The sequence below is a fragment of the Mustelus asterias genome, chromosome 19, assembly GCF_964213995.1.
Source record: "Mustelus asterias chromosome 19, sMusAst1.hap1.1, whole genome shotgun sequence".
Lineage (NCBI taxonomy): Eukaryota > Metazoa > Chordata > Chondrichthyes > Carcharhiniformes > Triakidae > Mustelus > Mustelus asterias.
This window is the reverse complement of record NC_135819.1, coordinates 7716096-7736761: the sequence shown is the minus strand read 5'-3', so window position 1 is coordinate 7736761 and position 20666 is coordinate 7716096. Positions and strand designations below refer to the sequence as shown.

Sequence of the window (20666 nt, the reverse complement as noted above, 5' to 3'; positions counted from 1 at the left end):
TCCCTGGTAAAACTGACAGGTACTTTGTAGAAGAGTTTCACTCCTCTGCTTTTTTTTAAGATAGTGGCATGGGATCTTTTATATTCACTGAAAGAGCTGACAGGTCCTTGGTTCATCCAAAGTACAGCACCGTTTATAGTATAGCACTGGAGTGGCAGCTTTGAGTTTTGTGCTGAATATTGTGGAGTCTGCTGGAGCAGGTATGAGAGCAAAGGAGGCGATACCGGCATTGGAAAAACTGTCCCCAATTAAGTCCTGGAAGGCCTGCATGGAATCCTGTACATTGGACAATTAGGCCCATCAATGAACCATTTTAAGCTAATTATCTCTGAGCCACCACTAAATTCACAAAGGTTGCACGTGGCTCCCAGAGGCTGCCCGGCAAACCTTTGTCGGGTTTACCTGCAGACACATAGAGAGGAAAAACCCTTGTTGATTGGGACTTGCATAATAAAAGGACCTGACATTGAAAAGGGGTGACGTTGAAAGCTCTCCTCTTTAAGATGACCTCCTCTCTGTCAGCCCCATTCCTCCCAACTCACCTATCCTCAGGGATCCAGTGATCATCCTTAGTGGCAGACTCAGTACTTTAACGGCAGCTACTACTGCTCCCAGCCCCTGATCTCTGAATGGCCTGCAGCTCTTTAAGGTGGGGTCTGCTCAGGTGGAGTCCCAAAACTGGCCAGTTAAGTGCACTTAAAGTGCATTGGGCCATCCCTACAGGAGCAACATGGTGACCCTATCGGTTTGGCTGGTGGTAGTGGGGGGAGGGGGGGGTGGTGTGAGGAGGAGGAGGGTGGGGGGAGTAGGTGGGGGTTGGGGGGGGGTTGGGAATGGCACATTGCAGGAACTGAATTCTCATGCTGGAGTGCAGCCTTCTGACACAGAGGGAAGAATGCTATCAAATGAGTCCCATATAAATGAGCGAAAGCTTGGTCAAACATGTCGGGCAAAATTTTCTGACAAAAGTTCTAAGTGATGAAAGAGTGAGAAAACGGAAGAGTTTCAGACTCGTTTATTTGGACAAGTTTAAAAAAGCAATCTTTTGGCACTTAGTGAGAGATTCCCCCACCATCCCTGATCGTTGCCCTAGATATCGCCCTCCTACAACCCCACCGCCAACTCAGATATCGTTCGCCATCCCCAATTGCCACCCCATCCGATCAATCTTCCATTTTGCAGAGTTCCTCCCTTCTCCCCTCTGTCCTCCCCAGAGAGCTCCCCCTCAGGCCACATACCCTCAGGCCCAGCCCCTTGTCCAACCTTTTGGAATTGCCCCTGGCACTGCCAGGATGCCCTGTGGGAACTGAGGGTGCCCTTGGGCACTGTCCAGCCCTGAACCCCATCACCTGGGGGACTTCAATGGCCTCTGTTCTCACTAGTGAATCTATCATGTCTGGCCCCCGTTGGTAAGAATCACACTTTCTGATTAACATGAGGACCTCATGTTAATCAGAAAGGCCTCGAAGCTGAACTCACCAGCAAAGCAGCAGCACTGAGGTTGTGTAAGGCGAGAAAACAGGCCCAAACCTGATTCTTCGCAACCTTACCATCTCGCCTCACCAAATGACAGGTGGGACGAGGTCGTAAGATCGCGCCCGTTGAGTCATACAGCGTAGAAAAGGCCCTTCAGCACAAAGCATCTACACCGACAATATCTACCACTAAAGGCGCACAATTCCCATTTTCCTGCTTTTGTCCCATGTCCTTGAATGTTATGATATTTCAAGCGCTCATCCAAATATTTTTGAAAGGTTGTAAGGTGAAAAATCAGGATTGTGCCAGGTTTTCCTTCTCGTAATCTTACCAGTCCTATTCTGCCAGCAAAATCAGTTTCACGCTTAAAAAGGGCAAAAACCAATTTCAATATTCATGCCATTAGAGGGTCCCCGATTCTATCATCCGGGCTCGCTTGAACTTATCTCCTCGTCGATCGAGCGAGAATCACATCCAGTCTGAGGGGGGATCGGAAGCCATTGAAGCCGTGTTGTCAAGGGCATGGGTGGGTGGACAGTGCCCATGGGCAGTGTCAGCCAGGCAGTGCCCAACTGGCACTCTGGCAGTGCCCACCTGGCACCATAACTGTACCGGGGCAGTGCCAAGGGGGTGGAGCCAGAGTGGGGGGTGGAGCCAGTGAGGGGCGGAGTTACGACAGGGAGGGAGACAAGCCCAGAGCTCTGCAGGGTGGGAGGGAGGGAACTCTGCCGGTGGGGGTTAGGGGACCACTGCCAGGGGGACGATCGGTGGGGGCGGAATGGGGGTTGGAGGTAAGGGGGACAGTTGGCAGGGGCGATGTCCGGGGGAGTGGGTCCCGATGTCTGTGGGGGACGCGGGGCGGGAGAAGATATCTCAGTACACTGGGAGATCAGGGCGCCTGCACAATGGCGCCCCTAGAGCTCAGCAGCCGGCTTCACCGGCGAGCTGAGGCTCCATCCACAGGATTGTTGGATATTCTGCTTCAATCAGGATATGTTAGTTTAATCAGTTAGACATATTTGCAATTCTTGTTATCCCAATAAAATATGGATCACATTTCTTGAAAAAGTAATTTTCCTGATTATTGCGGGTCTGTGGACAGTTGTTGGGTTTTGCTTTGCATGTATTTGCAAAACAGTAACAAAGTTCCTATCAACATTAGGAATAGTAGTATTATTCCTGGGATCACCAGATGTGGGAAACTTCTTCCACCTATAAAAACAAACCAAACAACCAGTTACACAAATTATTGATAAAATGCAACTCCAAAATCCCCCTGTTAAAAACAATGGGAATTTTCATGGATTGCTCAGTCTTTCTCTTGTATAGTTCACCCACTTTCGAACCACAGCCCATTCCCAATCGTCATGGGACACAGTCAGCCCATTCCCAATCGTCATGGGATACAGTCAGCCCATTCCCAACCATCACGGGATACAGTCAGCCCATTCCCAACCGTCATGGGATACAGTCAGCCCATTCCCACCATCACGGGATACAGTCAGCCCATTCCCAACCGTCACGGGATACAGTCAGCCCATTCCCAACCGTCATGGGATACAGTCAGCCCATTCCCAACCGTCACGGGATACAGTCAGCCCATTCCCAACCGTCACGGTATACAGCCAGCCCATTCCCAACCATCACGGGATACAGTCAGCCCATTCCCAACCGTCACGGAATGCAGTCAGCCCATCCCCAACCGTCACGGGATACAGCCAGCCCACTCCCAACCGTCACGGGATACAGTCAGCCCATTCTCAACCATCATGGGATACAGTCAGCCCATTCCCAACCGTCATGGGATACAGTCAGCCCATTCCCAACCGTCATGGGATACAGTCAGCCCATTCCCAACCGTCACGGGAGATGGGGGAGATACTAAATGTTTTTTTGCATCCGTATTTACTAAGGAAATGGGCATGGAGTCTACGGAAATAGGGCAAACAGGTAGGGAGGTCATGGAACCTTTACAGATTAAAGGGGAGGTGCTCGCTGTCTTGAGGCAAATCAGAGTGGATAAATCCCCAGGACCAGACAGGGTATTCCCACGGACCTTGAGGGAAGCTAGTGTTGAACTTGCAGGGACCCTGGCAGACATATTTAAAATGTCAGTATTCACAGGGGAGGTGCCGGATGATTGGAGGGTGGCTCATGTTGTTCCGTTGTTTAAAAAAGGTTCCAAAAGAAATCTGGGAAATTATAGGCCAGTAAGTTTGATGTCGGTGGTGGGCAAGTTATTGGAAGGTGTGATAAGGGATAGGATCTACAAATATTTGGATAGACAGGGACTTATTAGGTAGAGTCAACATGGCTTTGTGCGTGGTAGGTGATGTTTGACCAATCTATTAGAGTTTTTCGAGGAGGTTACCAGGAAAGTGGATGAAGGGCAGGCGGTGGATGTTGTCTACCTGGATTTCAGCAAGGCCTTTGACAAGGTCCCTCTTGGGAGGTTAGTTAGGAAGGTTCAGTCGCTAGGTATACATGGGGAGGTAGTAAATTGGATTAGACACTGGCTCAATGGAAGAAGCCAGAGAGTGGTTGTGGAGGATTGCTTCTCTGAGTGGAGGCCTGTGACTAGTGGTGTGCCGCAGGGATCGGTGTTGGGTCCATTGTTGTTTGTCATCTATATCAATGATCTGGATTATAATGTGGTAAATTGGATCAGCAAGTTTGCTGATGATACAAAGATTGGAGGTGTAGTGGACAGTGAGGAAGGTTTTCAAAGCTTGCAGAGGGATTTGGACCAACTAGAAAAATGGGCTGAAAAATGGCAAATGGAATTTAACGCAGACAAGTGTGAGATATTGCACATTGGAAGGACAAACCAAAGTAGAACGTACAGGGTAAATGGTAGGACTCTGAAGAGTGCAGTTGAACAGAGGGATCTGGGAATACAGGTACAGAATTCCCTAAAAGTGACGTCACAGGTGGATAGGGTCGTAAAGAGTGCCTTTGGTACATTGGCCTTTATAAATCGGAGTATCGAGTATAAAAGTTGGAGTGTTATGGTAAGGTTATATAAGGCATTGGTGAGGCCGAATTTGGAGTATTGTGTACAGTTTTGGTCACCTAGTTACAGGAAGGATGTAAATAAGGTTGAAAGAGTGCAGAGAAGGTTCACAAGGATGTTGCCGGGACTTGAGAAGCTGAGTTACAGAGAGAGATTGAATAGGTTGGGACTTTATTCCCTGGAGCGTAGAAGATTGAGGGGAGATTTGATAGAGGTGTATAAGATTTTGATAGGTATAGATAGAGTGAATGCAAGCAGGCTTTTTCCGCTGAGGCTAGGGGAGAAAAAAACCAGAGGGCATGGGTTAAGGGTGAAAGGAGAAAAGTTTAAAGGGAATATTAGGAGGGACTTCTTCACGCAGAGAGTGGTGGGAGTGTGGAATGAGCTGCCGGATAAAGTGGTAAATGCGGGGTCACTTTTAACATTTAAGAAAAACTTGGACGGGTTCATGGATGAGAGGGGTGTGGAGGGATATGGTCCAAGTGCAGGTCAGTGGGACTAGGCATAAAATGGTTCGGCACAGACAAGAAGGGCCAAAAGGCCTGTTTCTGAGCTGTAATTTTCTACGGTTCAATGGGATACAGTCAGCCCATTCCCAACCGTCACGGGATACAGCCAGCCCATTCCCAACCGTCACGGGACACAGTCAGCCCATTCCCAACCGTCACGGGATACAGCCAGCCCATTCCCAAGCGTCACGGGATACAGTCAGTCCATTCCCAACAGTCACGGGATACAGCCAGCCCATTCCCAACTGGAAGGGTGCGTTTCTGAATGGAGGGCTGTGACAAGTGGCGTTACGGTAGGGTGGCACGGTAACACAGTGGTTAGCACTGCTGCCTCACAGCGCCAGGGTCCTGGGTTCGATTCCCGGCTTGGGTCACTGTCTGTGTGGAGTTTGCACATTCTCCCCGTTTCTGCGTGGGTTTCCTCCGGGTGCTCCAGTTTCCTCCCACAGTCCAAAGATGTGTGGGTTAGGTTGATTGGCCATGCTAAATTGCCCCTTAGTGTCCCCGGATGCGTAGGTTAGAGGGTTTAGCGGGTAACATTTGGGGATAGGGCCTGGTTGGGAGTGTGGTCGGTGCAGACTCGATGGGCTGAATGGCCTGTTTCTGCACTGTAGGGTTTCTATGATTCTATGATGGTAAGATATATTGAGAGAGTCTGAGAAATCGAATGGTCACTGAAAGGAAGTAAATCTGCAGTGTCATGGGGATCAAGCGGGGGAGTGAAACTGACCGCATTGTTCCAGGGTGTTGACGTGAACTCAATGTGCCAAATGGCCCCCTTATGTGCCATGATTAGCTCTATGACATGCACTATAACCTCTACTTCCTTCTCTGGCATGAGGTATGCCAGCCAATGTCTGGGGGAAGGGAGAATAGTTTAAATTTAAGACAAGACCTTTTGTTAGAACACAGAATAATGGAGGAGGGGGTGTTTGTAGCCATGTTATTGGCTTCCTCTTGTTTAGTTTGGATTTGCCACAGTGTTCTGTTTCAAACTCAAACCTGATTTGTCAGAGATCCAGTTTTAATTCACTTACCATTTTTTCACTTTATCTATTCACAGACTCTGTCCCTGTATTATCTTAAATTAATTTAATGCAGGTTGTCATTCTCTGATATAAAGTTTGCCCATCAGCTATTGATTTCCCAGTTTTCTGTTAAACTTGTTTCAGAATTTCACTGATACTTCCTCTCAGTTTGTGTGTCGCTCCATTTTGATTCTGCTTTTCAGGTCGATCATGGCTAATCTTATACCTCAGTGCAATTTTTCCAGTATTATCCACATATCCCTTGATGTCTTTACCATCTTGATTTCTATTCAAGATTTTGTTCATTGTTCAGTTTTCCTAAAGCATTCACAAAGATTTTCTCCACAGATTCTGATTAACCTGCTGTGCTTACATTTTATTTTTCACTGTGATTTCCTAGCAATGTACTGAGCTACCAACAGCTTGCACCATGTACTGGCAGCGTGTGGGTTCACAGCTGTACCTCCTCTCCTGCAGTGTTACTGCCCGGGCAGTCTGGGAAAACACAGAGCCGGAGTTTGGTGCTTCGACACACAAAGGGGAACTGAATGATGTTTCAATCCTCCAAAGATTAATTATTTATTCTTTGAATTCTGATCAATATTACAAACTGACCTGTGACCCTGATGTCCACTTCCTTCTCATCAATTCCATATGGATTGGTAGCTGTACATTTATAAATTCCTTGATGTCCTGATGTTGCGTGGAAAATATGGAGGATTCCAGGAGGAGCAGTCTCAACGTTGCCGCCATTACTGGGATCTTCCCATTTTAATGTAGGTGTGGGATTTCCATTGGAATTGCAGATCAGTATAACCTCATCACCTTTACTGACATTTACTGGAAATCCTGACACAGTTTTGTTATTTACTGAAATGGTTGCGTTTCCTGGTTTATCTGGAAAAGAAAAGTGAAATAGTATGAAAAAGGTGTTTGGAGAAGCAGCAGTGATGGGACACAAGTTCAACCCCTTTGCCAGTGAGTTCCCAATTCCAGCCGTGTCAGTGTGGGACATTGAATCCCCACAGTTCTGAAAGAGGCCATTCAGCCCATCGGGTCTGCACCGATTCTCTGAAAGAGCATCCCTGCCAGGCCCTCCCCTCCGCGCTACCGTCTTAACCCCATGCATTTACCATGGCTAGTCCACCTCACCTACACTTCTTTGGACACAAAGGGGCAATTTAGCATGCCCAATCCACCTAATCTGCACATCCTTTGACAGTTTGAGGAACCTGGAGGAAACCCACACAGACAGGGGGTGAACATGCAAACCCCACATGGAGAGTCACCCAAGGCCAGAATCGAGCCCAGGTCCTTGGCATTGTGAGGCAGCAGTGCTAACCACTGTGCCAGCTTGCTACCCTTCATCAGCAAGGATGGAGTGGAACAGGAAACTTAAACAAAATAAATAAATAACACAATTTCACAAACCAATGGACATTCAGGATTTAATGGGAGGAACTGAACTGATTTTTCAATCCTCCAAAGATTAATTATTTATCCTTTGAATTCTGATCAATATTACAAACTGACCTGTGACCCTGATGGTAAAATAACATGGAAAAGAAGTTGTTTGGAGAAGCAGCAGTGATGGGACACAAGTTCAACCCCATTACCAGTGAGTTCCCAATTCCAGCCGTGTCAGTGTGGGACACATTCCACAGTCTGTCCAGAAACCAAGGCCGAGAAACTCAATGTTGCAAAACAGGTACCTCCGGTCCAGTACATTTAACAGTAATGGCATGCATTCTTACTACGCCATCTCCCCCCACCTCAACTCCAGTACATCAGAGGTTCAGGCAGTCTGGAGTCTTGTACTCCTGCCACATCTCAGTTCCCGTCTGTTTGGGAGAGTGGTAGGATCCAGAGGTTCTTGCCCCCACTTGTATTCATTCGCTTTTCCCATTGATGGATGGTGCCCATCCCAGGTCAGTCCGGATGGTTTGGCGGTGATTGGTTGTAGTCAGTCCATGATTTTTTCTTTGTTGGTGGACAAAACTGGTATTTGTAAATTCGTTGGTGTATTATCTTTCTTTGGCTTTTCGTGCATCTGGAAGCTCTTTGTGATTGAGTGAGAGTCTCTGTGAGTAGAAGAAGACTGGGTATGTAGCTCACCTTTGCACAGGTTGGGTGAGCCTGCTACCTGGTAGCAGCAGAAGATGTAGTTTTGCATGCGGGCTGGAGGTGGTCAGGTTTGTGCAGCAGTTGGTGTGACTACTATCACTGGTGGAGATAGAGGCTTTCCTGAAGGTTGTTCCGGCTCTGCCATTTCTTCTATCAGAGGTGTTGTGGTAGTCTCCTGCATGGTAGGTTGATCTGACCCTTGGGAAGGCTTATTTATTTACTTTTTTATTAGTGTCACAAGTAGGCTTATATTAACACTACAATGAAGTTACTGTGACAATCCCCTAGTCGCCACACTCCGGCGCCTGTTCGGGTAACACTGAGGGAGAATTTAGCACGGCCAATGCATCCTAACCAGCACGTCCTTCGGACTGTGTGAGGAAACCGGAGCACCCGGAGGAAACCCACGCAGACACGGGGAGGACGTGCAGACTCCACACAGACAGTGATCCAAGCCAGGAATCGAATGCAGGTCCCTGGCGCTGTGAGGCAGCAGTGCTAACCACTGTGCCAGCGTGCTGCCCTGGGTCCCTGGCGCTGTGAGGCAGCAGTGCTAACCACTGTGCCACCGTGCCACCTCGGGTCCCTGGCGCTGTGAGGCAGCAGTGCTAACCACTGTGCCACCGTGCCGCCCCGGGTCCCTGGCGCTGTAAGGCAGCCGTGCTAACCACTGTGCCACTGTGCTGCGCCGGGTCCCTGACGCTGTGAGGCAGCCATGCTAACCACTGTGCCACCGTGCCGCCCCGGGTCCCTGGCGCTGTGAGGCAGCCGTGCTAACCACTGTGCCACCGTGCCGCCCCGGGTCCCTGGCGCTGTGAGGCAGCCGTGCTAACCACTGTGCCACCGTGCCGCCCCGGGTCCAGAGACCTGCAATGGAGAAGAAAAGACCTGCTCCATGAAAAGAGAAGAGTGGTTCCAAATGAAGTCAACATTTGAATGCTTTTTGAACCTTTGGGAAGATGCCATTCCAGCTGTGTGGAAACTGTGTTTGTCTTCACCTCTTCTGATGGCTGAAGAAGGAATGTTATGCAGGCATCCTTTCTGAGGAGACAGAAAGGCTGATTTTGCAGCTTTGTGATCTCTTTATTGGTGTACCTCAAGGGTTCCTATATCATGGCAATGATTGGGAGTTGGATTCCTCTTGTGCCATAAAGTGGGGTGTCTGTCATGTGAACCCAGTGGCCTTGCAGCCACGGATCTTTGTCAGATAGGACTATCACTAGTTTATGAGATGGCTATTCAACATGATCTCTGCATCGTCTGATGTCGCACAACATGAGAAGCTGTGTTTCTTTCAGTTAATTTCGACCTTGTGGATGGGTTTTGGATTGTCTGTGCAATGCTGGGGTCTCAACTTGCACAATTTCCCAAAATGTCCCTGTCTCTGGCAGTGGAAACACTGTGCAGTGCTTGCCCAACATTGGTCTTTCCTGTAAGGGCGCTGAGCACCGCAGCGCTGGAAAAGTAATTCAGCAGTGTGGTTCAGGGGTGGCTTCCCCTAACTTACTCTTCATTTCTGTGCCTTGATGTTGTGGATTGATATGTGACTTACGCCCCCATGAAGCTCAAGGTCCCTCATGGTAGGCTCATCTAGAAGATGAAGATTCATGGGACTCACAGTGACTTGGCCGCTTGGATGCGGAATTGGCTTGCCCATAGAACACAGTAAGAGTTTTAACAACACCAGGTTAAAGTCCAACAGGTTTATTTGGTAGCAAATGCCATTAGCTTTTGGAGCGCTGCTCCTTCGTCAGATGGAGTGGAAATCTACTCTCAAACAGGGCACAGAGACACAAAATCAAGTTACAGAATACTGATTAGAATGCAAATCTCTACAGCCAACCAGGTCTTAAAGATACAGACAATGTGAGTGGAGGGAGCATTAAGCACAGGTTAAAGAGATGTGTATTGTCTCCAGACAGGACAGCCAGTGAGATTCTGCAAGCCCAGGGGGCAAGCTGTGGGGGTTACTGATAGTGTGACATAAACCCAACATCCCGGTTTAGGCCGTCCTCATGTGTGCGGAACTTGGCTATCAGTTTCTGCTCAGCGACTCTGCGCTGTCGTGTGTCGTGAAGGCCGCCTTGGAGAACGCTTACCCGAAGGTCAGAGGCTGAATGCCCATGACCGCTGAAGTGCTCCTTCACAGGACGAGAAGTCTTGCCTGGTGATTGTCGAGCGATGTTCATTCATCTGTTGTCGTAGCGTCTGCATGGTTTCCCCAATGTACCATGCCTCGGAACATCCTTTCCTGTAGCGTATCAGGTAGACAACGTTGGCCGAGTTGCAAGAGTAGGTACCGTGTACCTGGTAGATGGTGTTCTCACGTGAGATGATGGCATCCGGGTCGATGATCCGGCACGCCTTGCAGAGGTTGCTGTGGCAGGTTGTGTGGTGTCGTGGTCACTGTTCTCCTGAAGGCTGGGTAGTTTGCTGCGGACAATGGTCTGTTTGAGGTTGTGCGGTTGTTTGAAGGCAAGAAGTGGGGGTGTGGGGATGGCCTTAGCAAGATGTTCGTCTTCATCAATGACATGTTGAAGGCTCCGGAGGAGATGCCGTAGCTTCTCTGCTCCGGGGAAGTACTGGACGACGAAGGGTACTTTGTCCACCGTGTCCCGTGTTTGTCTTCTGAGGAGGTCGGTGCAGTTTTTCGCTGTGGACACGGTGGACAGAGTACCGTGCTGCCAGAGAACTGAATTCCCAAGTCAGAGACACACTCTCTCACCTCTGTTACACAAACTCGCCTCTCTCTCCATTTCTCACACACACACACCCACATCATAGAATCCCTGCAGTGCAGAAAGAGGCCATTCGGCCCATCGTGTCTGCATCGACAACAATCCGTCCCAGGCCCTATTCCCGTAACCCCACGTATTTACCCTGGTACGAAGGGGCAATTTAGCATGGCCAATCAACCTAACCTGCACATCTTTGGAGTGTGGGAGGAAACTGGAACACCCGGAGGAAACCCACACAGACACGGGGAGAATGTGCAAACTCCACACAGACAGTAACCCAAGGCCAGAATTGAACCTGGGCCCCTGGTCCTGTGAGTCCACAGTGCCTACCACTCTCTCATCTCTCTCTCACGCTCACATCTCTCTCTCATGCACACTCACATCTCTCTCTCACGCACACTCACATCTCTCTCTCACACTCACATCTCTCTCTCACGCACACTCACATCTCTCTCTCACACACACTCACATCTCTCTCTCACACTCACATCTCTCTCTCACACACACTCACATCTCTCTCTCACACTCACATCTCTCTCACGCACACTCACATCTCTCACGCACGCTCACATCTCTCTCTCACACACACTCACATCTCTCTCTCACACACACTCACATCTCTCTCTCACACTCACATCTCTCTCACGCACACTCACATCTCTCACGCACGCTCACATCTCTCTCTCACACACTCACATCTCTCTCTCACGCACACTCACATCTCTCTCACACTCACATCTCTCTCTCACACACTCACATCTCTCTCTCTCACACTCACATCTCTCTCTCACACACTCACATCTCTCTCTCACGCACACTCACATCTCTCTATCACGCACACTCACATCTCTCTCTCACACTCACATCTCTCTCTCACGCACACTCACATCTCTCTCTCACACACACTCACATCTCTCTCTCACACTCACATCTCTCTCTCACACACACTCACATCTCTCTCTCACACTCACATCTCTCTCACGCACACTCACATCTCTCACGCACGCTCACATCTCTCTCTCACACACACTCACATCTCTTTCTCACACACACTCACATCTCTCTCTCACACTCACATCTCTCTCACGCACACTCACATCTCTCACGCACGCTCACATCTCTCTCTCACACACTCACATCTCTCTCTCACGCACACTCACATCTCTCTCACACTCACATCTCTCTCTCACACACTCACATCTCTCTCTCTCACACTCACATCTCTCTCTCACACACTCACATCTCTCTCTCACGCACACTCACATCTCTCTATCACGCACACTCACATCTCTCACGCACACTCACATCTCACTCTCACACACACTCACATCTCTCTCACGCACGCTCACATCTCTCTCTCACACACACTCACATCTCTCTCTCACACACACTCACATCTCTCTCACGCACGCTCACATCTCTCTCTCACACACACTCACATCTCTCTCTCACACACACTCACATCTCTCTCTCTCACTCACATCTCTCTCTCACGCACGCTCACATCTCTCTCTCACGCACACTCACATCTCTCTCTCACACTCACATCTCTCTCTCACACACACTCACATCTCTCTCTCACACTCACATCTCTCTCTCACACACACTCACATCTCTCTCTCACGCACACTCACATCTCTCTCTCACGCACACTCACATCTCTCTCTCACGCACACTCACATCTCTCTCACGCACGCTCACATCTCTCTCTCACGGACACTCACATCTCTCTCTCACACTCACATCTCTCACGCACACTCACATCTCTCTCTCACGCACACTCACATCTCTCTCTCACACACTCACATCTCTCTCTCACACACACTCACATCTCTCTCTCACGCACACTCACATCTCTCTCTCACGCACACTCACATCTCTCTCTCACGCACACTCACATCTCTCTCTCACGCACACTCACATCTCTCTCTCACGCACGCTCACATCTCTCTCTCACAGACACTCACATCTCTCTCTCACACTCACATCTCTCACGCACACTCACATCTCTCTCTCACGCACACTCACTTCTCTCTCTCACACACTCACATCTCTCTCTCACACACACTCACATCTCTCTCTCACGCACACTCACATCTCTCTCTCACGCACACTCACATCTCTCTGTTATGCACATCCTTTGCCCTTTCTTTCACGTGCTGCTGCTCCCCGTTCTCCCCCTTGCCCTGCTCTATGCCCGATATTTCCCTTACTACATGGCCACTTCACAAGTACAAGCACCTTGGAGTTTAACACAGGAGGAGTGTTTGTGGCCTTGGTTGGTGAAATGGGAGGAAGTGAAAGGGCAGACATTGCATGTTTTGTGCTTGCATGGAATGGTTTCTTCGGAAAGGTAGGGAGTATTGTGGTGACAGAAGAGTAAGCCAGGGTGAGAGGAAACGGTCCCTTTGCTTTGTACAAGCTGCCTAGCAAGTTCCTGGGTGGGTTGCTCTGTGTCTCCAACTACCCACGCTGTGATTAAATTGGACTTTCCATCACTGCACTTTATTCTGAAGTTTTATGGAGTTTGCCAATATCACCACTCTCATCCCCCTGATTCTTCTGTGCTGTTTCCAGCAGACTGTTCCTATTTATTTTGTCTTTGTTTCACTCACTCAGATTTTTGAATTTGCATTTTTAATTAAAGGAGATCTCTTGCTGCCATCTGCTTTGCCTCACTCTTATCCACCTTCTCCCTCACTTTGGACCTGGTTTGGAGCTTTGAAGATTTACTTTCCCTGCAGTTTCCACCTTGACCAGAGCATTGGTTTAGCCTATCAGCAGCCAGTGCAGGGAAAAGCAAGTCTCTGGTTGGATGAGCAGCTCTATAGCATTTTACAGTGCCGGAATTTTATTGGTGGTTCAATGCCCAGTTGACCTTGCTCCCTCACCAGGACAAATTGCAGATCTCTAGCCTGATTTCTTTCTCGACAAACCTGATACTTAGCTTATTCCCTGACAGGAAAACAAATACATTACTATATACGTGAGTGAACTTACAGTGAGTTTGCAGAGTTACAGAGGAGTTTGCGATTCGTTTTCTGTTGCTCGAACCCGAATCCACTTCGGCCAAGCAGGTGTACACCTGTCCATCATCTGACACACTTGCAGTGAAACTGAAGACATTCCTCAATCTTTTATCTTCATCTGGATAACCTTGTTCTCCTGTGGAACTGTTCTGAACAATCTCACTCCCCCTCAGCCATGTGAGTATGAGTTTATTGTTTGGATAGACCCTCGGACCAATGCACTCCAGACTATATGTTCTGTTAACTTCCAGCACTTCCGGAGGTGAAATAATGTTTACCTCTCGATCTGTTAATAGAGAATCATTGAAATGAAGGTCAGTATTTCACCACACCGCCCACTGGTGGAATTTCCTGGTCCTACCAAAGTCAAAGGAGTTTTGAATGGCTTTTACAGCCCTGCCCCGCCTCGATGTGTCTGTAAAATTCCGTACACAGTGTATGAATCAGTCACATCTGGCTGCCCTTATTCCAGGAATACATTGGCATCCATTCTGCACTGATCAACAATTAGCAGCAAGTATGTTAAGCTTTATCAACCTATTGCAAACGTCTAACCAATCAGCTTTTCCCCTATGCTCATCCTCTAATACATATAAAATGACATTTATGCTAGCTCAACCACATTCATTGGATGGATAACAACAGTATACTCAAAGACCTCCATGGATTGACCATTCAGTCACAAGCTCCTGGACATCCAAACCTCTGCTACAAGAACCCCTGCAAGTGAGATATGAAAATGGTGAAGCTGACCCGAAATCTGATAGGTTCTGGTTCTCACTGAAAACTTTCCCCTGACACCAGCTTCCTTTAATGTCAGGTAATCAACTATGTTAGAACAAGAGTTTTCACTTACTGTATACCGTGACCACCATTTTCTCCTCCTTCAGCTGAGAACTCTCCGATTTACAGGTCACAGTGCATGGTGCTGCAAAATCCCATGTGTGGACAGTCTGGAAATAGTCTGTGAACCAATTACTGCCAGTTGTTCTGTGATGCTGTGTCCCTGGTTTATATTCCACATTGATTATTGGGTCTGTACATGTGGTAGTACAGTTCACCTCTAAAGAATCTCCAAATTCCACAGCTGAGGGGTTTGTGTTGATTCTGATCTCAAATCCAGTTACAATAGCTGCCAAGGAAACAAATTAGAATAGATGCAGGAAAAGAAAATGCATTTAATTACAAAATTCATCATTAACTCTCCACAGTAACTGCAATGAGATGGGGAATCTGGTGAACTGGTGCGGCAACAATAATCTCTCCCTCAATGTCAACAAAACGAAGGAGAGTGTCATCGACTTCAGGAAGCGTAAAGGAGAAAATGCTCCTGTCTCTAGGGATGAAGTAGAAAGCGTCGAAAGCTTCAAGTTTTTCGGTGTCCAGATCACCAACAACCTGTCCTGGTCCCGCCATGCTGACACTATAGTTAAAAAAGTCCACCTGCGCCTCTACTTTCGCAGAAGACTAAGGACGTTTGGCATGTCAGCTATGACTCTCACCAACATTTACAGCTGCACCATAGAAAGCATTGTTTCTGGTTGTATCACAGCTTGGTCTGGGCTCCTGCTCTGCCCAAGACCGCAAAGAACTACAAAAGGTCATGAATGTAGCCCAATGCAACACGCAAACCAGCCTCCCATCCATTGACTCTGTCTACACTTCCCGCTGCCCCGGCAAAGCAGCCAGCATAATTAAGGGCGCCACGCACCCCGGACAGTCTCTCTTCCACCTTCTTCTGTTGAGAAAAAGATACAAAAGTCTGAGGTCACGTACCAACCGACTCAAGAACAGCTTCTTCCCTGCTGCTGTCAGATTTTTGAATGGACTTACCTTGGCATTAAGTTGATCTTTCTCCACACCCGAGCTATGACTGTAACACTACATTCTGCACTCTCTTGTTTCCTTCTCTATGAACGGTATGCTTTGTCTGTACAGCGCGCAAGAAACAATACTTTTAATTGTATGTTAATACATGTGACAATAATAAATCAAATCAAAAACATGGGAAACTGATGGAAATTAAATCTGGATCTGTAAAGAAAACAACAGGAGGTAGCTAAGAATTCAAATTCACTAATTGCTGTGAAACCCAGCGCTAATAAATGTATTTACCGATTGATAGAGTTAAATTTGCTGTAAAAGTGTAAAGAGCTGTAAATGATGCAAGTGTTAGTTTAGCCTTGGGTTCAATAAGCAGGCATTAGAAAGACCCAATAATGTGGCAACAACGACTGCAATATGGAAGGGAAAGCAGCAGATTGCGAATATTTACAAGATCACACAATAGGTTCAGATAAAGATAGCTCTCTCTATCTTACTGTCCACATTTAGTCATTTCAAATGCAGTGATGTACAAGATAATTCTTCTGGTGCATGCCACTGCTTGAGAGGAGGTCATGATGTGGAGATGCCGGCGTTGGACTGGGGTGAACACAGGAAGAGTTTTAACAACATCAGGTTAAAGTCCAACAGGTTTATTTGGTACCAAATAAACCTGTTGGACTTTAACCTGGTGTTGTTGAAACTCTTACTGAGAGGAGGTCAACAGGAGAATGGACAAGTTCAGCACCCTTAGCATTTCAGCATTTAAAAAGTAGGAAAATGGGCTAAAATCAAGATCTGTCCTCCGGGTGAGTGCGGCCTGAGGCTGGGATAGGGAACACTTTTATATCAATAGTGTTACATTCTTACAGTCCACAGATTAAAGCCGCTCAGTTTACAAATAGCAATACTGAAAACCCTTGCATTTATATCGAGCCTTTAACATGGTAAAATGTCACAAAGTGACAGGAGTGTTATTAAACAGTGTTATTAAACTGAATACCGGTTCCATTACCCAGTAGGAGGGACAGGAAGGAATGTGTGAATGACAGAGGCACTGGCCTGTTTTGAAGCCATGATGTGGAGATGCCGGCGTTGGACTGGGGTGAACACAGGAAGAAGTCTCACAACACCAGGTTAAAGTCCAACAGGTTTATTTGGCAACAAATACCATAAGCTTTCGGAGCGCTGCTCCTTCGCCAGATGGAGTGGAAATGTGCTCTCAAGCAGTGCACAGACACAGAAATCAAGTTACAGAATACTGATTAGAATGCGAATCCCTAAAGCCAGCCAGGTCTTAAAGGTACAGACAATGTGTGTGGAGGGAGCATTAAACAAGGTTAAAGAGATGTGTACTGTCTCCAGACAGAACAGCTAGTGAGATTCTGCAAGCCCAGGAGGCAAGCTGTGGGGGTTACTGATAGTGTGACATAAATCCAACATCCCGGTTTAGGCCATCCTCATGTGTGCGGTCAGGCAAGCGTTCTCCAAGGCGGCCTTCACGACACATGACAGCGCAGAGTCGCTGAGCAGAAACTGATAGCCAAGTTCCGCACACATGAGGACGGCCTAAACCGGGATGTTGGATTTATGTCACACTATCAGTAACCCCCACAGCTTGCCTCCTGGGCTTGCAGAATCTCACTGGCTGTCCTGTCTGGAGACAATACACATCTCTTTAACCTGTGCTTAATGCTCCCTCCACACACATTGTCTGTACCTTTAAGACCTGGCTGGTTGTAGGGATTCGCATTCTAATCAGTATTCTGTAACTTGATGTTGTGTCGCTGTGCACTGTTTGAGAGCACATTTCCACTCCATCTGATGAAGGAGCAGCGCTCCGAAAGCTTATGGTATTTGCTACCAAATAGACCTGTTGGACTTTAACCTGGTGTTGTGAGACTTCTTCCTGTTTTGAAGCGCCCAGGAATTCTTTGTGTGACAGCGTGGTCACTGAACTCTAATGCTTCGCCCACTTCAATGTTCCTCATTGCAGCCTCGTACAGATCTGCACAACTGCTGGTTTCATTGTGATGCCAGTAACAACACGCACTAACCGCCAGCAAGACGAAGTCCACTTGGAAACTTTGTTATTTTATAAAATATTCTGGGGACCGTTTCATTGAGTCAAATGTCCGGCCTGTTGTTCCTAAACTGACCAGAGTTGGGGTGAGTGTGGAACCTCCGTTCAAGGAATCCGCCCCGAGCACTGCAATGAAGCCAGCACCTTCTGCCCTCAATTCCATCGCTGAACGATAGAGTACAGAGGAACGGCCTCTGCTCTCAGTGTTTTATGCACTCGTAAAATAATGGCAGCACAGAATGTGTCAAAGTCACAAATGAGGCTTTTAGCCGGTGTTGAGCCCCTGTCCCCGGACTCGCCGGAGCGGGGCTTTGTAGATCTTTATCGCTGGAAGAAATCAGACATCCCCAAAGTAATGTTTCCCAATGCTGAATTTAAACAGAATAGGAAATTCCACCAAATTAACCATCAGGCAAAGTGTAGCCACTCTGAATATAATGCAAATAGGAATTGACATTGTTTATTTTATCCTACCTGTTATACTGAAAATTACCGGGGAAATGTAAATACATCCAACCGCTGAATTCAGTTTAAAATCCATAATTGCGGAGCTTGGAGAGAATGGTTCCTCACGGTTCCCCCAGGCTGTAGTCTGAATCTGAAAGAGCTCTTCCTGTCTCTGAGAGAGATTCCGTTATGTATCATCAACAGGGCCGTCCTCCTTTCATAAGTCTCAACAAAATTCATAGATCAGCAACTTCAGTTCTGAACATAGAATGAGGAAGTTAGGACTAATGAACTTCCTCGGAGTGTGGTGGAGAAAAGTTCAGTCAGGTCCCATCAGAAATATTATTGGCCCGTACCTCCCATACTTCTGTTACTGGCTGTGTAACAATGAATTCATCAAAGGGGCGGCGCTATACTAGGACAAAGGAAATGTAAATAGTGATAATAGTGGCAGAGAAATGTGTCATGAGTGTCCATTAAGTTACCAGAATGTGTGAATGGCAGAATAGAACAGAGGTACAGATTGTTAAGGACTACCTGAGGAATGTGGCAGAAAGGGGGGCGGGGGGAGGGGGATTGTTTTGAGACATGGGCCAGAACTCTGCCACCTTGCCCGCCACGGAATTGGAGCAGGCGAGGGTCCGACAACGGAAATCTCCATTGACCTGGGGCGGGAATTTCCAGTCTCGTCCAAGCGATGGAGAGTGAGATTGGAGAAGTGGAAAAATATGAGTAAGAATGAAAGATGATAAGAATGGATCAATGAGATGATAAGAAGAAATAAAGTAAATGGAAAAGGAGTGGAGGGTTCATGCCCTGAAGTTGTTGAACTTAATGTTCAGTCCAGAAGACACTGCTGTTCCTTCAGTTTGCATTGGGATTCGTGAGGACATTGCAAAAGCCAGAGGGCATGTGGACAGGAGAGCAGGGTGCTGTGTTGAAACGGCAAGCGACAGGAAGGTCTGGGCACTCCTTGCGGACGGCCTTATTATAACCTCCCTCCACCTCACCCACCCTCAGAGTACAAATCTTGTCTGATTTTCTATGCTCCCAACTCTGACGAAGGATCATCCAGACTCGAAACGTTGGCTCTATTCTCTCTCCACAGATCTGTCAGACTGGCTGAGATTTTCCAGCATTTTCTGTTTTTGTAACTTTTGTTTTGTTCAATTAGCAAAAAGGGGAGGATGAGGTTGATCAAATTGCAGGGCACCTCCAATGTAGCCACTGTAACATCATGCAATGTTACTTTGCGTTTTCCACCTCGAATTACTCCATCTGGAGGCGGTGACATGGTGGCTGGACACTTAATGGCTTTCTGATACCTGCAGGTTGACAAATTAAAGTGCAACATTTATACATTTTTCTTACAATATTTTCACATGGTTCCTGTCTCCCAAACAAGTGGAGACAGATTACTCTATCCCCCCCGTAATCATAGAATCCTACAGTGCATCAGGAGGCCATTCAGCCCATCAAGTCTGCACTGACCACAATCTACCCAGGCCCTATCCCCATAACCCCATGCATTTACCCTAGCTAGTCTCCCTAACACTAAGGGGCAATTTAGCATGGCCAATCCACCTAACCAGCATGTCTTTGGACTGTGGGAGGAAACCGGAGCACCTGGAGGAAACCCACGCAGACACGGGGAGAATGTGCAAACTCCACACAGACAGTGACTCAAGCCAGGAATCGAACACGGGGTCCCTGGCGTTGTGAGACAGCAGTGCTAACCACTGTGCCACCATGTTGCCCTCAGGAGTAATGTTCACTCCTGTGTTGGACACACATAATAGAATTGCCCCAAACCCGAGCTAGTGTTGTACACTCCCTTTATGTCTACATTTCCATTTGTGTCATTAATGTAAAAGTTGGGGCAATGTCACCCAAGTCAGACTGTCCCCTTTTGATAATATAACTGGAATGACAGGATGACTACTAGTGGTGACTCTATCAAAGATCTAAACCCTGTTATCCATTCTCTGTTCCCTCCTGTAGGTAGCTAACATTACCTTCGGTCTTTGGATTACCGAATCAGTGAAAATACACCATCCCACCACCTCCTCCACAGGCTGCTGGTTACTTTTCTGCTGACAGAAACAGACTGTGAGATTTAGCAGACCCGTTAGCTACAGGTGCAAATCCCATAATGGCTGCTAAATGTTGTAAGAGGCCAAAACAGGGATTTGCGCCGGCGAGATTTCAGAACAGGATTTTCCCAGCCTCCCTCAATGGCACAACCATGTTCACACTCAGGAAGGGTGTAAATCTGATTCACATGAGTTTAAATGCATTACCATCTACTTAGTGGGCTTCACGTTGCACCTTCAGCCCTCACTGAATTTTCCCAATCAACAGCATGGTAGCACAGTGGTTAGCACTGCTGCTTCAC

The 20666-nt window shown here is 47.6% G+C and overlaps 1 protein-coding gene across 1 annotated transcript; it reads right to left on the bottom strand.

The window, feature by feature from the left end:
- Positions 1-322: 322 nt before the first annotated feature.
- Positions 323-19565, bottom strand: LOC144507624 (vascular cell adhesion protein 1-like). Its single transcript, XM_078234779.1, has 6 exons — positions 19521-19565; positions 18299-18437; positions 14774-15049; positions 13889-14203; positions 6642-6923; positions 323-402 (listed from the first exon to the last, which is right to left on the bottom strand). Exons 1-6 carry the CDS (start codon positions 19563-19565, stop codon positions 323-325), a joined length of 1137 nt encoding a protein of 378 aa, XP_078090905.1.
- Between the last annotated feature and the right edge of the window lie 1101 nt (positions 19566-20666).